The 15738-nt window shown below is 47.0% G+C and overlaps 1 protein-coding gene across 2 annotated transcripts; it reads right to left on the bottom strand.

Annotated features, from left to right (window-relative positions):
- Positions 1-943: 943 nt before the first annotated feature.
- On the bottom strand, positions 944-7866 carry CFL2 (cofilin 2). 2 transcript variants are annotated; one of them, XM_080344620.1, is made up of 4 exons: positions 7575-7866; positions 5614-5921; positions 5436-5512; positions 944-5343 (listed from the first exon to the last, which is right to left on the bottom strand). In XM_080344620.1, exons 1-4 carry the CDS (start codon positions 7575-7577, stop codon positions 5231-5233), a joined length of 501 nt encoding a protein of 166 aa, XP_080200746.1. In that variant the 5' UTR covers positions 7578-7866; the 3' UTR covers positions 944-5230. The 2 variants fall into 2 exon arrangements, with proteins under 2 accessions (XP_080200746.1, XP_080200745.1); XM_080344619.1 differs by lacking the exon at positions 7575-7866 and adding an exon at positions 6220-6643.
- Between the last annotated feature and the right edge of the window lie 7872 nt (positions 7867-15738).

Raw genomic sequence — 15738 nt, 5'->3', positions numbered from 1 at the left:
CCCATGCTGAAATTAAAAGGAAAGCAATCCTGTGCTGTAACCTTCCCCCCGCCCCCAGATGTACAGGTCTCCATGAAAACCTGCATCTTCTAAACCTTCCTCTGCACCTTGTTTGCGACACGCACATTCCATTTTCTGTTGAAACAGCTAAAATGGAAGAAAAGCTTAGCTCTTACATCAGCCTTAACAGAAGGTCAGAGATGAAAGCAGCGCTGCCACAAATCAGGCTCTTCTAAACCTGTTCTCAAAATCACATCTATTTTTTTCGAGCTGATGTACACCCTGCAGCTGTGCTCACCAGAGAGTAACTGATGCTTTTAACTTTATGCATAATAGAAAAGCTTTTGAGGAGCATATTGTTACAGTGTTCAGTTTTTCTAAATCAAATCCCTACAATCGCAAACAAGAGGGGGGAAATAGATACGAAAAGGTACAAGTGGAGATTGTCCGCAAAGCTTTAGAGAAGATGGTGGGCAGATGGTAGGGATTTGCAGTGACACAGCTGTTTTTAAAAATAAAGAGGTGGAAGAGGAGAAGGCATGATTACAGCTACACACATTCCTACGCCTGTTCACCCAGGAATAAAAATGAAGCTAACGGTAGGAAATTCAAGTTGGCATATTTTTTATTGTCTGAATTGACATTTAGGAACTTGAAAAACAACCAGCAGCACCTTCAAATTTATTTTCCAATCATCAGTTTTCTAAGTAATTATGAAGTAAAGCTGAAAACACAAATATTAACCTACAATGATAATAAAAATGCCATGTCCAAATCACTCAGTGCCTCCAAATAGCACACATTTTTGCTGCAATATAAAAAAGAAAATTCTATTACATCATCAAATAAACAACATATATTATGTTACCTGTTTCAATTTCCTATGAAAGGTTTTAATTTTTCACTTTTGTATTTTTTTCATATAGTATTAGTAGATGGCAGAGATAAGCAATGCAAGGAATAGTAAGATGTATGGGAGTTATTGTAGATTTAACAGCATGGGGGGTGAGGCAGGGAAATGCCCAAATTCAAGAGGTTATCAGGCACTGGATACGAATAGAGTAAGAAGAGAACATTTTTTAACTAAGCAGTAATTTCTATAAAGATCCTTAATTTCTTAGAGACCTTTCCTTCATTTTTAATGTGTATTCTCATACATGTGCCCTATAGCCACAAACAAAGTTTGTTAGGTAAACAAGATTGTTCATCTACAGTGTCAAAGCCTGTCTCCTTCACAAAACCCAGTGAAGCTGTTCCTTGACAGCTTTGTTTACAAAATCAGCTCTCTTCCAGTTAAGCTGTTCCTAGATCCAAGAGATTTTACATTAACAGGAGAGATACCACTGATACCAAAAGAATAATCCTTCGATCATTCTTCACGGAGTCATCTTTTGTCACACTGCATCAGTTCAGTTTCTTCTGAGCATTTGAAATGACTTATGTCAACCAGCATACTTTTTGCTACCTTACAAAAAACATCAGACTTTCTGAACATGTGAGCTGGGACCCAACACAAGAAAAGAGTTTCCCATCACCATCCCACTACAAACTCCTTCATACCCATCTCCAGAGTCACCAGTGCTGGCTTTTGCTACACCTGGGTATTGAACTGAATGGGCTGTAGGTGAAACCCATTACAAATAAACATAGTCCATGCTTTTACTTTCTGATCTCTCCTTTCACAGTATCTGGGCGGCTCCCAAAGACAAAGTGATTAGTGTAGGTGTTACCTAGCACACAAACATACTCAACATCTGGAGACATTTAAATTAATTTTATTTATACCAGGTTTTCAAAATCAGAAATATTTCAAAGAAATTCAATACTTAATAGACAGGTGCTACATTGATGATCTTTCATCCACCATTAGTGCTGTGTTTTCACTCTACAATCATTAACTCGCCACCACAAACTAAGGGGTAACTTACAGAAGTTTGTAAAAAATAGGCAGACATGAAAATTTGGTTTATACTGGAATTGGCATAAGAGAGTAAAGCTTATTATCAAATTGTGGCAATTGCTGTATTTCATCACTTGTTCTGAGGGAACGGTACAGCAGAAAAAGACTCTTCCGCTTAGAGAAGCACTTCGGATTTTAACTGAACATACTCAAACTCTATTTAACAATCTGACTAGGAGTGATTTTTACACTCAAGTCCGCATCTATTTAAGCTTTGCATTTCTAAAATCGCCACGAGCATAAACGTCACCTTCTCATCCTTGTCTTGGACCGATTTCCCTTTTTGGGGAAATCGAGCCCTCGTGTATACCTCTTCCAGGATTTACCAAATCAAACAAAACAACTGCTGGTTTCAAAGTATTTTTAGAAGAAAAATGCTGTTTCTGCACAAGCTACTCTCATTAAAAGTTTATTTTACATTTCTTGATCAATAAAATAACTGAAGCCATGATACCCAAAAGTCACGTCTACACCGAGATACACAGAAGATATTCAACTCGAGAGGATTTTCCTCCACTTCTCGATCACAATGAGGCCCTCACCATTTTGCATAATGACAGAAAACAACAGCTGACAAACCATTTTGGAACAGATGCCAGCTGTCTCTCATTTGTTTTATAATTCAAACAGTAACAGTTCTGTAGCACTTTATTGTTGGGTTTTTATTAAAAAAAAAACCAAAAAAACAAAAAAAACCAAGCAAGCCATCTGAATTGGACCTCGCATCAGTCAGTCATTTCAAGAACAAACTGAAAGCAGGCTGATCCTTTTGGATCCAAAATTGTTTTGGTAGGAATCTTACATAAATACAGTTTGTGCTTCAATTTTTTTATCTACTTGGACTGAGTGAATACACATCTAAGCTAGTTAAAAAAAAAGTAACTTTTCATAGTCAACTTAGAAGCCACAGACATCTCTCCAGACTGTTTGCAGCACAGACAAACAATAAATTTAAACACAGTACTCTTTAAAAAAGTTTACTGTCTAAAATGAAATTCAAATGGTTTATTAAAATTTAACATTTTCAGTTTTGGCTTTTTCTAAGGAAAACATTTATACCTTGTGAAAAATCAGTTAAAAGATAATTTCATTATACTGTACTGAAGTCAAACATAAAGCACAAAGGAGATCCTTACATTAAACTGGGCTTTACACGCAACGTGAATAATCAGAAATAGACTATTTTGAGGAATAAAAAGGGTTTTTTTCCTTTATCTAGACAACATGCATACCATCAGTTACTTCTCAACCTTAAAAGGTACCTGAAAGGAGAGTTTTGTAGAACAAAACCAAGACTCATTAATACACTTAGTAAGTCAGTGGTCATCATGCCTTTTTAGTTAAATTCTAGTAAAGTTTAGTCTACATACAATAGCTAACACAATGAGGTGTGCAAGTCATAGGGATAGCCAGAAGCCTGAAACAAAGTCTTAAAGTTCTACAGGACAAGAGAGCCTAAACACAGTACCGCTACGTTATTTAAACTACTTATTAAAAAAAAAAAAAAAGAAAAGAAAAATAATTTTATTATTGTCTGCTTCCTTGTTGAAAAAGGGCTATGAACTGAACATAAAGGGCCCATATTTAAAAGCTCCATAGTTCTACTCTACCAACTTTTTAAAATAAGGTAATGATAAAGAGCATTCCTTCTAGCAGCATGTACAGCTCAGCTGCGAGTGGCTGCCCAACAGCGCTCCTTTACGCATACCAGGAGAATCATGTCCAGTTTTGCCATTTGTGGATAACGATGACAAGATACAAAAGCATGTGTTTGCCATAAATAGCTCTGGCTAACGGAGGATTGCTCACACAGAGCAGATCAAATTCTCTATAAGGAGAGCATTATTTGGCTCCCAGCCAAAACATGTCCCCAGTGCAAGCCTCAGTAGTGGCAAACACTTTCCAGTTCTATTTACATAGAAGCTAACAAGTAGAACAGTTAATTTAGGCTATTTCTTGTACCAAGCCCGCCTCCGCTGCAACCCTCAAGAAACAAAAATCATGTACCGGCTTCATATTCTGCACACAATTGTCATTACACATCATCTTAGCAAAAAAAGACGGCGAGCTGTAAGATTTTGTGCAAGGTTTAACTCTGACATGTAGAACTTTAAGAACATTCAGGTACGAAACACGCTGCGTGGTTAATCACTTCATATGTTTCTGATACAAGTGTTTCATGGAACTAATGGTCTCTAGTAGTGGTAGCTTCTTCAATGGTAAACTAGAATCAGGTCCTTTATTGAATGATCAGAACAGAGCCACAAAGTATTGTAAAGCAGTGCCTAAATCATGATTAGGAATGAAAAAACTGCATTATTTGAGATTAATGATTATTTATCTTTACAATACTTTCCACAGAAGTTATCTGAAATATGCTTAAATTAAACATATTTAAAAACTATATTTTCCAATGAAAACAAGGCAACATTCTGTAATAAGCCACAAGTTTTATTGCAACGTGGCCAGTTCTTGATCTCAAAAAAACAACGTTCCATTTAAGGCTCTTTTTAATACAGAAATTGCCACCATGATTGATGTTTTACAAAACTTTAGTGTTTCAAGACTCACATGGTAAACAGGTAACTTCTACTCCTGTTCAGTAGTGTACATTCACTGGAAAACAAAAGGCATCGTAACAGCTACTTCATTTATAAAGATATGCATGTAACAGGAATGAAACTGAGGTACTACAATGATTTGATGACACAGTTACAGCAACTTAATTGGCATTCCTTTGGAGGGGGGGGGGCAGGTCAAACATATTACAAAAAAGTGCTTTAAATGCATAGTGTTGTGTGCTGCCATGTCACAAAAATAGGCTTGTCAAGGCAGGTGAGGTGTATGAATGCACAAGAGCCTCATGGAACTGCAATCAAGTGCAACTGTAAGTAATACTGTATAGAGTCTACCATCCGACCAGTGGACAATACTTTCAAGGCATTCAATTAGCTTACCCTTTGCTGTCTGCTGGACTATTCACATTAACTATCACATTCATTGTACACGTTGCAAGGAATGCCTGCCACGTCAGTTTTGGCTAAGAGTATGACGTGAAAGCATTCCTTGGATCCTACAAAAAACTACCAGGATTAAACAGTCTAATGGCAATCACTGGTAGACTGCTTAACAATGACATCTCCTTCAGGGGCATTAGGGAAAGGACTTATTTTTTGAGGAGGGCAGGGGACAGGGAGACTAATACTATTCCAATTGAACGAGCTGCAGAAATGGAAGCTCCTTAGATCCAGATGGCACTTGTCTGTCTTTTTATAAGGGTTTTCCTTCAAGTGAAACTACCACGTTGCCTCCCAATTTCTCTCCAAGTGTTGAACGGTCCTTAATATCATCCAAACCATTTACTTGCCACTCATGTTTAATACCTGAAAGGCAGATGGAAAATAAACGTACTTGTGAGAACCTCAAGATCTAGACAGCATTATAAATAATAAGCAAAACATTTTAAAGGTTGTACCTGTAAATTTCTTTTTAATGGCATCTTTAGAGCTTGCGTAGATCATCTTGCTTTTTAAAGGTGCACTTTCAGGAGCCCTTAGAAGGAAAAAAGAAAAAACACAACCACACAGTTATTCAGTCATCCGGTGTTAATTCTGGAATATTCAAGTTTAACAACAAGCTTTGCTCTTACACACCAGAATATAAATACCAGGTCTTCTTTCTTAGATTCCTTTGTCTCGTATGTGGCATCATACAAAGCGTATCGGCAATCATTCAAAGGTAGCAACTTTACAAAGGCTGTATACGGGTCCTCCACGGTATCTCCAATGTCACCAACCAATATCTGCTTTGACTCCTCTACAATTATTTGTTTTTTGTCATCACTTAAGCAGAAGAGAACGGCTTTCTTTCTTTTTTTAATCTCTTCTGGGGTTGAAGATTTCCTTACTTTCATGTCATTAAAAACCTTTATGACTTCATCATTCACTGTTACTCCAGAAGCCTGTAAAATGAGATCAAAGGAATAATTTAAACAGCAGAAATTAACACTCACCAGACAAGATGATAGCCCACAGTGCTAGATAAAGAAGTCTGCCTGCCCCTGTAAGAATAAAAATACTGTACTCAACGTGAACACACTATGAATTTAGTAATTGTTGCAGGACTGGAGCAGAAGATATGAAGGAGGTGTAAATTCTGTACTCTCCTGTTGCAGACCTCAGCATCTTCAGCTGTGATTCGGGATGGCAGTTTTATACAACTAGGCATACAACTGTACTACTCAAGCAGTTTTCCATTACCTTATCATACCCTTGGCTCACTGAGGGGAAGGTTGGGAAGCAGGGGCTTGGAGGGGAGCTGAACACAGGAGAGGAGTTTGTAGTTTGGGGTTGGGATGGAGGGTGGGGGTTTTGTTCTTTTTTGTTCGTTTTCAGCGGAACAAACACTACAGCAGCAGCCCACATCCAGCACTGTCATGACTCTCATTCTGCTGGGTGATGTAAGGCTCTACAAGCAGCAGAAATGTTTTCTGCATTGTGTCAGCTTCCACATCACGCTTTAAAAACTCCTGAATTTTACTTCGCACTGCTGCACACAAGTATTCCCCGCTTGTTCTTTCTTTGTGGGAAAACACCAGTTACAACGTATCCCGCTTCCCTTAGGGCTCGCAAGCGGTTCAAACCCCGAGCCTACAACAGCAAGAACACCAGACACCGGCAGGGCAGGCGGGGAGCTGGCGGCAAAAATACAACAATGTACGGACCCCGTGGCGAGGGCGCGGGCTGATCCCAACCGCAGTGCCCCGGCTCCCGCCCCGCAGCCGCATCCGGGGAGGCGGCGCTGCCCGCGGCGGTGCGGGGCGGGCAGATGCACCGGGAGCCGCCGGCTTTGTCCCCGCGGGAGCCGCCTGCCCCTTCACGGCTTTGTTCGCAGGGGCGGCCCGCGCCTCCGGGGAGCGGCAGCCCCGCAGCCCCGCTCGCCCCGACCCTCGCTCCAGCCCCAGCGCCCCCGGGGCGGCACCGGCAGCTCCCCCGCCGGCCGCGGACACCTCCGGGGCCCGGCCGCGCCGCAGCAGCGGCTCCCCCGAGGGGGCGCCGGGAGCCGCGCAGGCCCCACCGGGAGCCCCGCAGGCCCCACCGGGAGCCCCGCAGGCCCCACCGGGAGCCCCGCAGGCCCCACCGGGAGCCCCGCAGGCCCCACCGGGAGCCCCGCAGGCCCCACCGGGAGCCCCGCAGGCCCCACCGGGAGCCCCGCAGGCCCCACCGGGAGCCTCGCAGGCCCCACCGGGAGCCTCGCAGGCCCCACCGGGAGCCGCTCTCCCCGCGCCCGCCGGCAGCGGCCGGACCGCCGCCCCTCACCCGCACCCAGAGGCGCTCGCACGCCCGAGCGGTGCCGCAGGGAGCGCTGCGCCGCGCCTCCGGGCCCGAGCCGCCAGCCCCCGGCCCCAGCGCGGCCCGCCCCGCCGCCCGCTCCTGCCCCGCGGCCGCTCCCACCGCCCCTTCCCCCCGCACCCGGCTAAAATTAGACTAAAATGGCCGCCAGAGGCCGCGGGGCCGCGCCGGGCCTGCTCTGCTCTGCTCTGCTCTGCTCAGCCCCGCGCCGCCGCTGCCCCGCCAGCCGCCCTCCCCGCTCGGCCGCGCCGCGCCGCCCTTACCATGGCGCCGGGTGCCGGGGCAGCGGCTGCCTGCGGTGCGGTGCTGCTCCACGCAGGAGAGCGCTGCGTTGGGGGCGAAGCGGGCGGGGACTCGGGCCGGGCGGGGGATGAGCCGCGGCGGCCGGGGAGGGCCGGTCACATGGGCCGCGCCGCCACCACGTGCCGCCGGGCCGCGCCGCGCCGGGCCGCCCCCCGCGGGGCTGGGCCAGACCGGGACGGGGCTGCGGGGCCGGCTCTCTGCGCGGCACGGGCAGCCCCCGGGGTGCGGCTGGCAGCGCCCAGCCGGCCGCCTCGGCCGCGCAGCCACCGGCTTCCACCCTCGGCCGCCCCCAGGCCTGCCCCGGCGGGCGCGGGCTGCTGAGCGGACGGCGCCGGGCACAGGCACAGGCACAGGCAGCCGCGTCGGGTGCGGCAGGACGGCGCGGGCCACGCCGGAGCCAGGCGCGGGCGGCCCCGCTCTGCCCGCAGCTCCTGCCTGGGGCCGCTGTGTTCGCCGGGGTGTGTTCTGATGCTCTAAAGTCACGATTTTGGCATCGCACCCCTCTTGGTGCTTCGTGGCCGAGCGCTGTCTGCGTGAGCCTGACAAGACGGCGTGGGGGGCATTCCGTGTTTGCTGTGTGCGACAGCCCGTGCCAGCGGACAAGGGGATGGTCGGACTGTGCAGCTCTCTGCTCCCTGAACTGGTGCGTGTGAAAGACAAGAGCTCCAAAACAGGCAGGGTTTCAACCAGCAGTGTGTGTGAGCAGCCCACCTGTGTTGTGGCCAGTTAGCTGTCTGTCCCCAGAACACCTGAATTGCTAACAGTACCTTCCTAGAAAACGGCTAACTAGTGTTTTAGCAGCACTCATGTATACATATACATATATGTATATATACATTCATGCTGCATTGTGTGGGGGATATGGGATTTTTTTCCCTTTTCTCCATTACTGTACACTGCTACGCTGACCAGAGGAGCCACTGTGTTTCCAGTTTTTGAGTTACATCCTGCCCTCTCTGTATGCAGAATTCAAGACTGATTGGCATTCATCAGTATTCAAAATTCGGCCCATCTGCTTTGAAATCACTGACGTGGAGCTATATTATGCCTCCAGCTCATTACACCCACACATTCAGGACCACCCCACCCCCGCCGCCACTGCCACTGAGCTGAAAATGGCCAGTTTATTAACTTCAGCCTGTTTCTAGTTGATGGCCACTCATTCAGTCCTACAGCCTGTTCAGTGCCAGCAATGCGGGACCCAGGAAGGAGAACGTCCATTGCATATTTACATTTAAAGAGTCAACCATTACGCAATTCAGTTTTCAAATTCAATATGTGCTGCTTTTTGATCAAGCAAGTAACTAGTTAGGATAGGTGAAAATTGTTAATGGGAATTAATAGCACAAATACTAAACTGGGTAAGTCTCAAAACACGGTTTTATGGTTGGCGTAAACCAACGTAAGTCCATGGGAATGTCTTGACAGCCCCATTTCTGGGCATCTGCTGCTCTTGTGTAGCTTCATGGCCTGGGGTGGACAGGAGTGGTTTCAGATCCTCCCCATCAGGATGGTTTAGTGTATCCCAAAACAGCATTCACGACACTGCAGTGCATCGCGGCGCTGTGTGTGACACGAGCCCTTCTCAGTGCCCCAAGTGGAGGTTTGTGTCCTTGCAGCCGTACACAATGTTGGGAGGCTACTATGGCAAAGAGCAGCATGGGGGTTTCTTCGCCTTTGTAAGCAGATGTAGCTGTGCCCTTGTGCCGTACATCACTGCCGTGGGCTCAGCGTTCTTCTAACACTGGTGCAGTACCATGAACTGTGTGAGTGTCCTCAGCCACCGATGCAGGGTCTCTGCACTGCACGTCCCAGGCTGGTGAAATTAAAGGTAGAAAAAGAGTTACCAGCTCTGGAGTTGTGCGGCTGGGTAGATGCTCCAGGGATGACAACTCCAAAATTGTGCATGACTAACCCTCTGTCTTTACTACCATGGAAACTGAATAATGAATCAGAAGTGCTTGTTATTCTCATCACCTCACAAGGTGCATACCTGAGGCACCCAGGCACACTGGGCTGCTCCTGAACATCACTGACTGGTACCTGGCAAATTGTCAAGTGTACAGAAGGAGTATTGAAGAAGGAATATTTTAGGACTTTATAGACACCTCTGAGAGATAAATGAGTTCAACAGAATTGGAGATAATTTTCAGGGTGAAAAACAGGTCACAGATAAGCAGAAAGGGGCTTCTTATTTTCAAGAAAATGAACAATGGACTCCCAATGACTGTAGCGACCAGGGAAGGAACTTGTGATAGAGCCCAATGGTGACCTTGAAGGCCACAGAAATGGCCACTGTCCAGCCAAGAGCCATAATGACCAAGCAAATCTTGCTGGAGCACACTCAGACAAAACTGGTTCACCACCTTGGCTGCACTCAGGAAGCCCTGAGTTTCACTACCCTTGTGCTACAAGACCTGCATCCCACCAGGCACCACCGAAATAGCCCTATGATTCAGAGAGCCCAGCAGCAGCAGCACTAAAAGCTTTGTGAATGATACCCTATGTGGAGCGCATGCCTCTGAGGAAGCCCTCCAAGCCTCCCCTCACCCTCCGGGGATGGAAGAAATGACTCACTGGGAAGCAGAAGGCACTGTTTGTTTGGATTCAACTCCTGGATGCTCATTAGCACAAAGTGATTATAATGGACTAAGTTGCCTTATGCATTGAAGCTCTCTGAAGTCACAGTCCTTTCCTTTTGTACCCTGTACATCCCCTTTGCTTCTCTGTCAGAGTCACTAAACTCGATGTTACCGTTTCAGCCTCATTTCCCATGGAAGCAAGGCCTCTGCTTGGCCTCCTTGGGCATCCCTTCTCTCGCTTGGGCTAGTCCTTGTCCCAGTGACTTTTTAACTTGTTAGCTTACTTGAGTTAAATCTAGCAGAAGGATAGAGGTCACAAAAGTAATTAAGATCCTTAATTAAGTAATTAAGTTTCATAGAAGAGTTAATTTGAGATAGAAGAAAGTGGGGCCGTATGTCTAGCAGTTCAGCTGAGGAACTCGGTTTCTGCCAGGAAACATCAGGTCTCTTCTGGTGTAGCCAGATTACCTTCAGGAAGAAGGCTACAAAGGGAAAGCAGAGGAACTTGTGTAGGTGTACACTGAAATAACAGAAAGTCTTAATACTGTTCAGTTAAAAAAAAAAAATCAGTGAAGGGAGAGAAATCCATAGGAGAGTGTACTGTCTGAGATCTGTTGCTCAGGGCACTTCCTTTCCCACTTTGCTCTCTTGTGTGCCTCTGGAAAATGTCCTGTTTCCCTCCAACAATTTTGTGTTTTCAGTGGGAGTGCAAAGAATGCTGGACAAAATCTAAGTTCTTGTAAGAGAGTATTACAGAAAACCCCAATGAAAGGCAAGCACTGAGGTTTTATGCCTTTCTTCACACTGCAGATACATTTATTTTTAAAATAATTTGACCACAAGTGGCAGATCCCAGCACCATTTCGCTGCAAGTTAGCAAGACTTGCGGTGCCTCCCCACCGGCGCTCACCCCGCAGTGCTGCAGCACGGGCAGGTGCGTGGCTGCCGTGGAGCGGGGGTGCCCAGCGACCCGGGATTTCCCCTCGGGGAACCTTGGCAGGGTCACCGGTGCGGCTTCAAGCGGCCCCTTCCGCCAGTGCGGCCCGAGTCCCTCCGGGGCGCTATCAGTCAGCTTCTCGGCGGCTCGGGCCGGGCTGAGGAGGAGCGCGGTGCCGGCCGTGCCCGCCGGGCGAGCCGGGCCCCTTGCGTCAGCCGGGCCGCTGCCAGCGCATTCCTGCGGCTGAGTCACGGCCGGGCGGCCGCCCCGCAACCCCAGCGCGGCCCCGCGGCTGCTGCCGCCCGGCCTGAGGGGGCCACCGCCTGCCTGCCTTCCCCAGCCACCGCCAGCCTGCCCTCCCCAGCCACCGCCTGTCTGCTTTCCCCCGCCAGCCTGCCCTCCCCAGCCACCGCCCGGGGCTCGGCGTCCTCCCGCTCAGTCCTCGCTGCAGCCAGGGATGCGGCTGGCAGAGGAGGGGCAGGACTTGCTGCAGCAGCCGTGCCAGCTGCAGCGCCGCGGTGCTTCGGCTGGTTCGAGCAGCCCTTTTCCCTGCCAAGTGGAGCCGCTTTTCTGACCCAGCACTGGTGTGGCTGAAGAAATGCCTTTGCTTTTTCTTTTTTAATTATTCCTTGGAAAGCTCTTCAGCCGCCCGCGCTCCCTGGGCGGGTTCACCTCACGGCCCCACGCTCCTCTCCCGGGCAGAGAGAGGCAGGAAAATAGCCGGCCCGAGTGCTGGAGGAGCTGCAGCCACCTGGTTTTCGGGGCAGGGTGGGTGGAATTCCCCACGCTCCCCTCCCCCGTGACTCCCAGCCCCGTGCTGAAGTCACACGTGCCCGTGAATCATAACGCCGGGCCTGTCATCGGCCAACGGACAATAAGAGAGAGATTTAATTAAAATGTTTTGCCTTGTAATGACATCATTTCGGGGATGGTATTTAAACATCAAAAAAGGAAATAAAAATTCCTCCTATGAGAGAAATGTGGAAACTAATGGCAGAAAAATGGCTGAACAGAACAAGAAGTTCCCCTGAAGTCAAATACAGGGAAACTTTGCTGAACCTTATTAATGAACACAGAATATACAAATACTTTAATTAGCACATATTCAACATTCACAAAGGTTTGCACATGTATAGCATTAGAAGTAGTAACTACTATTTACCCTGCCTTCATAAATCCTGTATGCCCTGCAAAATGCCTTTTCCCCATGAACAGTTTCTTCCCAAGTCTTTCCTCTTACTGCCTCTTGTTCACAACTGAGATAAATTTTCAGCATTATCTCAGGTAAGGAAGGATTTATAAGATCAGCCACTGACCACAGCAATTATTCAGTTTATTCACTTTTTTTTCCAACTTCCAAGGTAAAGACAGTTTTTGGGGTTTTTTTTGTTGTTTTTTTCCCACTTCCACATGTAGCATTTTTATTCCAAGGTGTCAAAACTTTTCATTAAAATTACCAATGAAGTATCCCTGCCTGATGGGCATTACTTACCCGGTTCGATAGTCGCCCGGGGTCACCCAGGAAGGCTGTGGCAAGGCAAGGGACAGGGAGTCTTGGATCCCCATCCCTGCTTCAATTATTTTCTTGAAACCTCTGTTTCAAGCAAACAGCAAAGTCAGACTTTCCTTCTCAATAAGCATCCTCTGACAACACAAGGTTCTAAGAGTTTGATGTTGTCTGTTACCTCCAACTACCGATATGTCAGAGAGACGCTTATATGTACATACAGTGAAGCAGAACCCTGGCTATGTAGCAGACATGGATGCAATATGGCAAATCCTATCTAAAGAGAGGAAATGTAAAAAGCAGCATCATTTCCTGTGAGCACAGTAGTTGCTGGGCATCACAGAATAAATGCTTATTACAGTGAAATGGCAAGAAGGGAGCCAAAGTGACCTTTAGAGAACGAGGAGTATATAGCTGACCTATACACTGGGTAAGTGGATTAGGGGAAGAGCTGCCAGAACGCTTTTGGAAGAATAGGCTGTAACACTAAACAAGATATAGATCTTACTATTTAATTATTCTAATGAAATAGAAGTCCAGAAATGTTCTTCAAGCAGTCAAAAAGCAATGGCATAATTTACTGGGTGTATCAGTCACCTGAAAAACCTCTCCTGGATAATCCATCCCTTCTGTGTTCTTGTTTCATATATGTAACGTTTTCCTATAAAATGAGCTAATGGCAGAGTCCCCTAAAAGTGAAAATCTCTCACACTAAAAGTGTGACAGCTGTAAAACCAGCATGAAAAAAAAACCCTAAAATGTTTTCTGGTACTGCCAGCTTGTTTTAGCTGAAGTATGCCGCTTTTAGCGTGAAATATGTTATTCTGGCTGTCTGTGTCTGCAGCAGAGGAGGGTAACACATGGGGAGTCACACCCGGGAGCTCCTGTGGAAGCGCCTTTCCTCAGCCCACGGCTTTACTCACAGCTGCAGGCGGATCCACCAGCCTCATCCTCCTTCCCAGCACTATTCAAGGACACGCATACGAGTCACACAGAGGAGGTGCCCTTGGTAGTTTTGCTGGTTTCTGTCAGGAATTTCTAGGAGAGCTATAAAACTGGGATGCCTGAGGTTAGCGGGGATGTTAATCAATGCAATGGTCCCGGTAGGTGCTTCTTCAATAGCAGTTCCACCCGTTGCTAACCTCTTTGAGTTTCTGGCAAAAAATCCCTGCCTTTGCCACCAGAAGAAAGTTGTCTGTTACTGCAGTGAGTGTACATCACCACCATATGCCTCGCTCGAGCCACGTGTCTCCTATTGCTGCAATGTCCTTTTGCTGTGCATGTGCCTCAGTAGCGTTCAGTGATTTTTGCTCTTTTTCCTGTGTGTTACAAATGGAGTGATAGTCCTTATGCTGGCAGTCTCCAAGTTCCTCCCTCCAAGCTTAGGAATTCAAATTCTGGTGCTTTGTAGACTAGGATTTCAATAGACTTGCCACAGCACAGAAGCAGAGTTTTTTGTTTCTTTTTAAAATTAGAAGGGAGATAGAAATATGGTCTGTTTCTTTGTGCTGTGATGCAACAGTTGGTTCTTTGCTTGCTCGCAGGATGTAAAATTTAGTACATAAACATAATAAAACTTACACAGAGAAGGACAACAGTAGCGTCACCAAAATAAAGGCCAGGTTTACGACTTTCCTAACAGTGCTTTCATCTTGTGTAGGTTTCTGAAAATTTGTTCAGCCGCAGGGTGGTGACACCTCTCAGCAGGGGAGCAGGACAGCTAGAAGGGGTCATTTCTTGAACAGCTTCAGCCTGGTTCGCAGGAGGATGACTGCCAAAAGTTAGGATGCAGTCAGACACCTCAGCAGATGACACAACTGGTGCTTCTCCAGGAAGAGGTGGCAATGATTTCAGAAAGCTCTTTCCCTTCCGGATAGATGCATGCAGAAGTTCAAGATGCTGGGGCTGGTTGGCATGTAAGGACTATAATGATTCAGCTTTGTGAGTCCCCAAAAAGCGGGCCCTCTGAGATAGCCAGGGTTCCTGGCGGGACAAGGAATCCTTGCTTTCCTGTGGCTGGACAAGGGCAGAGCAGCACTGTGCACAGATTGCACATAGAATTTGGGCACTAATCCCAAGTCTTGCAGCCTTGGCCTTATTCTGCTACTAACCTTCATCACTCCAGGCTTCCCCTCCTACTGGGGTTATGTCATCGCATTGGAATAAGGTCCTTGGAAAACGGACTGTTTCTAATTGTGATCAGCACTTCTATGATGTAGATCTGATTTAAGGAGACATCTTTGCAATAGAAAAAGTAATCACCAGGAAAGGATCAAATCTTCACCAGGAGATGGAGGCAGCCATCACAGAAGTGCCAAGACAAGAGATTAATTCATGTGGCCTCTTTAGACTGGAAATTGCAAAGATCAGACAAAAAAGAGGACAGAAACTTTTGGTTCTGAAGTTTTAATATGATTAAAATTACTCTGAACAGACCTGGGACTCAGTTTGCAGCATTTGGATCTGAATGGAAGGAAATTGTGTTTGATGAATGTTGAACCCAAGGACTGGTACTAAGAAACCTCTTAGAAGCAAAGAAAACAAAAGATGCATGGGCTAAACCTACCCAAGCATTGCAAAGCCCCCTCTCAAAATACGTTGCTTAAAAAGTTGATCTTGCCTTTTAAAATAGCTAGATTTTTCTTTTTCAGATAGCAATCTAAAAATAAAATGTTAGCTAAGCCTAACATGCTAAATACATGAGTTGACATCACTTTCTGATGGTTGAGGATGGGCTTTAGGATGACTGGGGCACAGGAATATTTATAACCGCTGCTGGATCGCGGGACCTGTCGGTCAGTGCAGAAGCGTCCTTCGGTGACAGCCGCGCTCCCGAGCGGTGCCAGCACCGCGGGGCCCAGCATGTGACCCATGGTGGGATCTGCTCAGGAATGCTCGCGAAAGGCAGCTATGAAGCCCTGATGCCACAGGCAAATCCCCATGCTGCCCAGAGTCAAGTGCAGAGCTGCCGTCCAAACCCCGTTTCAGCATCCTGGCTCACATTTCTGCCATTTCCAACGCCTGATGCGCAGCAGCCAAGCCACAGCACAGCCTGTCTCCTCCACGTCCTTCCCTCTCTGAACTGATTTCATCTGTAA

The sequence above is a fragment of the Nesoenas mayeri genome (assembly GCF_963082525.1).
Source record: "Nesoenas mayeri genome assembly, chromosome: 5".
Taxonomy (NCBI): Eukaryota; Metazoa; Chordata; class Aves; order Columbiformes; family Columbidae; genus Nesoenas; species Nesoenas mayeri.
The sequence above is the reverse complement of the archived record's forward strand: the minus strand, read 5'-3'. Positions and strand labels throughout refer to the sequence as shown.

What these genes read in the sequence shown, in the direction of transcription:
- CFL2 (XM_080344619.1), bottom strand. Translation starts at nt 6,384, where the DNA reads ATGTGGGCTGCTGCTGTAGTGTTTGTTCCGCTGAAAACGAACAAAAAA. An exon ending in TGAGCCAAGGGTATGATAAG is followed by an intron (nt 5,922 to 6,219) that starts GTAATGGAAAAC and finishes CTCATTTTACAG; the next exon opens with GCTTCTGGAGTAACAGTGAA. An exon ending in CATTAAAAAGAAATTTACAG is followed by an intron (nt 5,344 to 5,435) that starts GTACAACCTTTA and finishes TCTGCCTTTCAG; the next exon opens with GTATTAAACATGAGTGGCAA.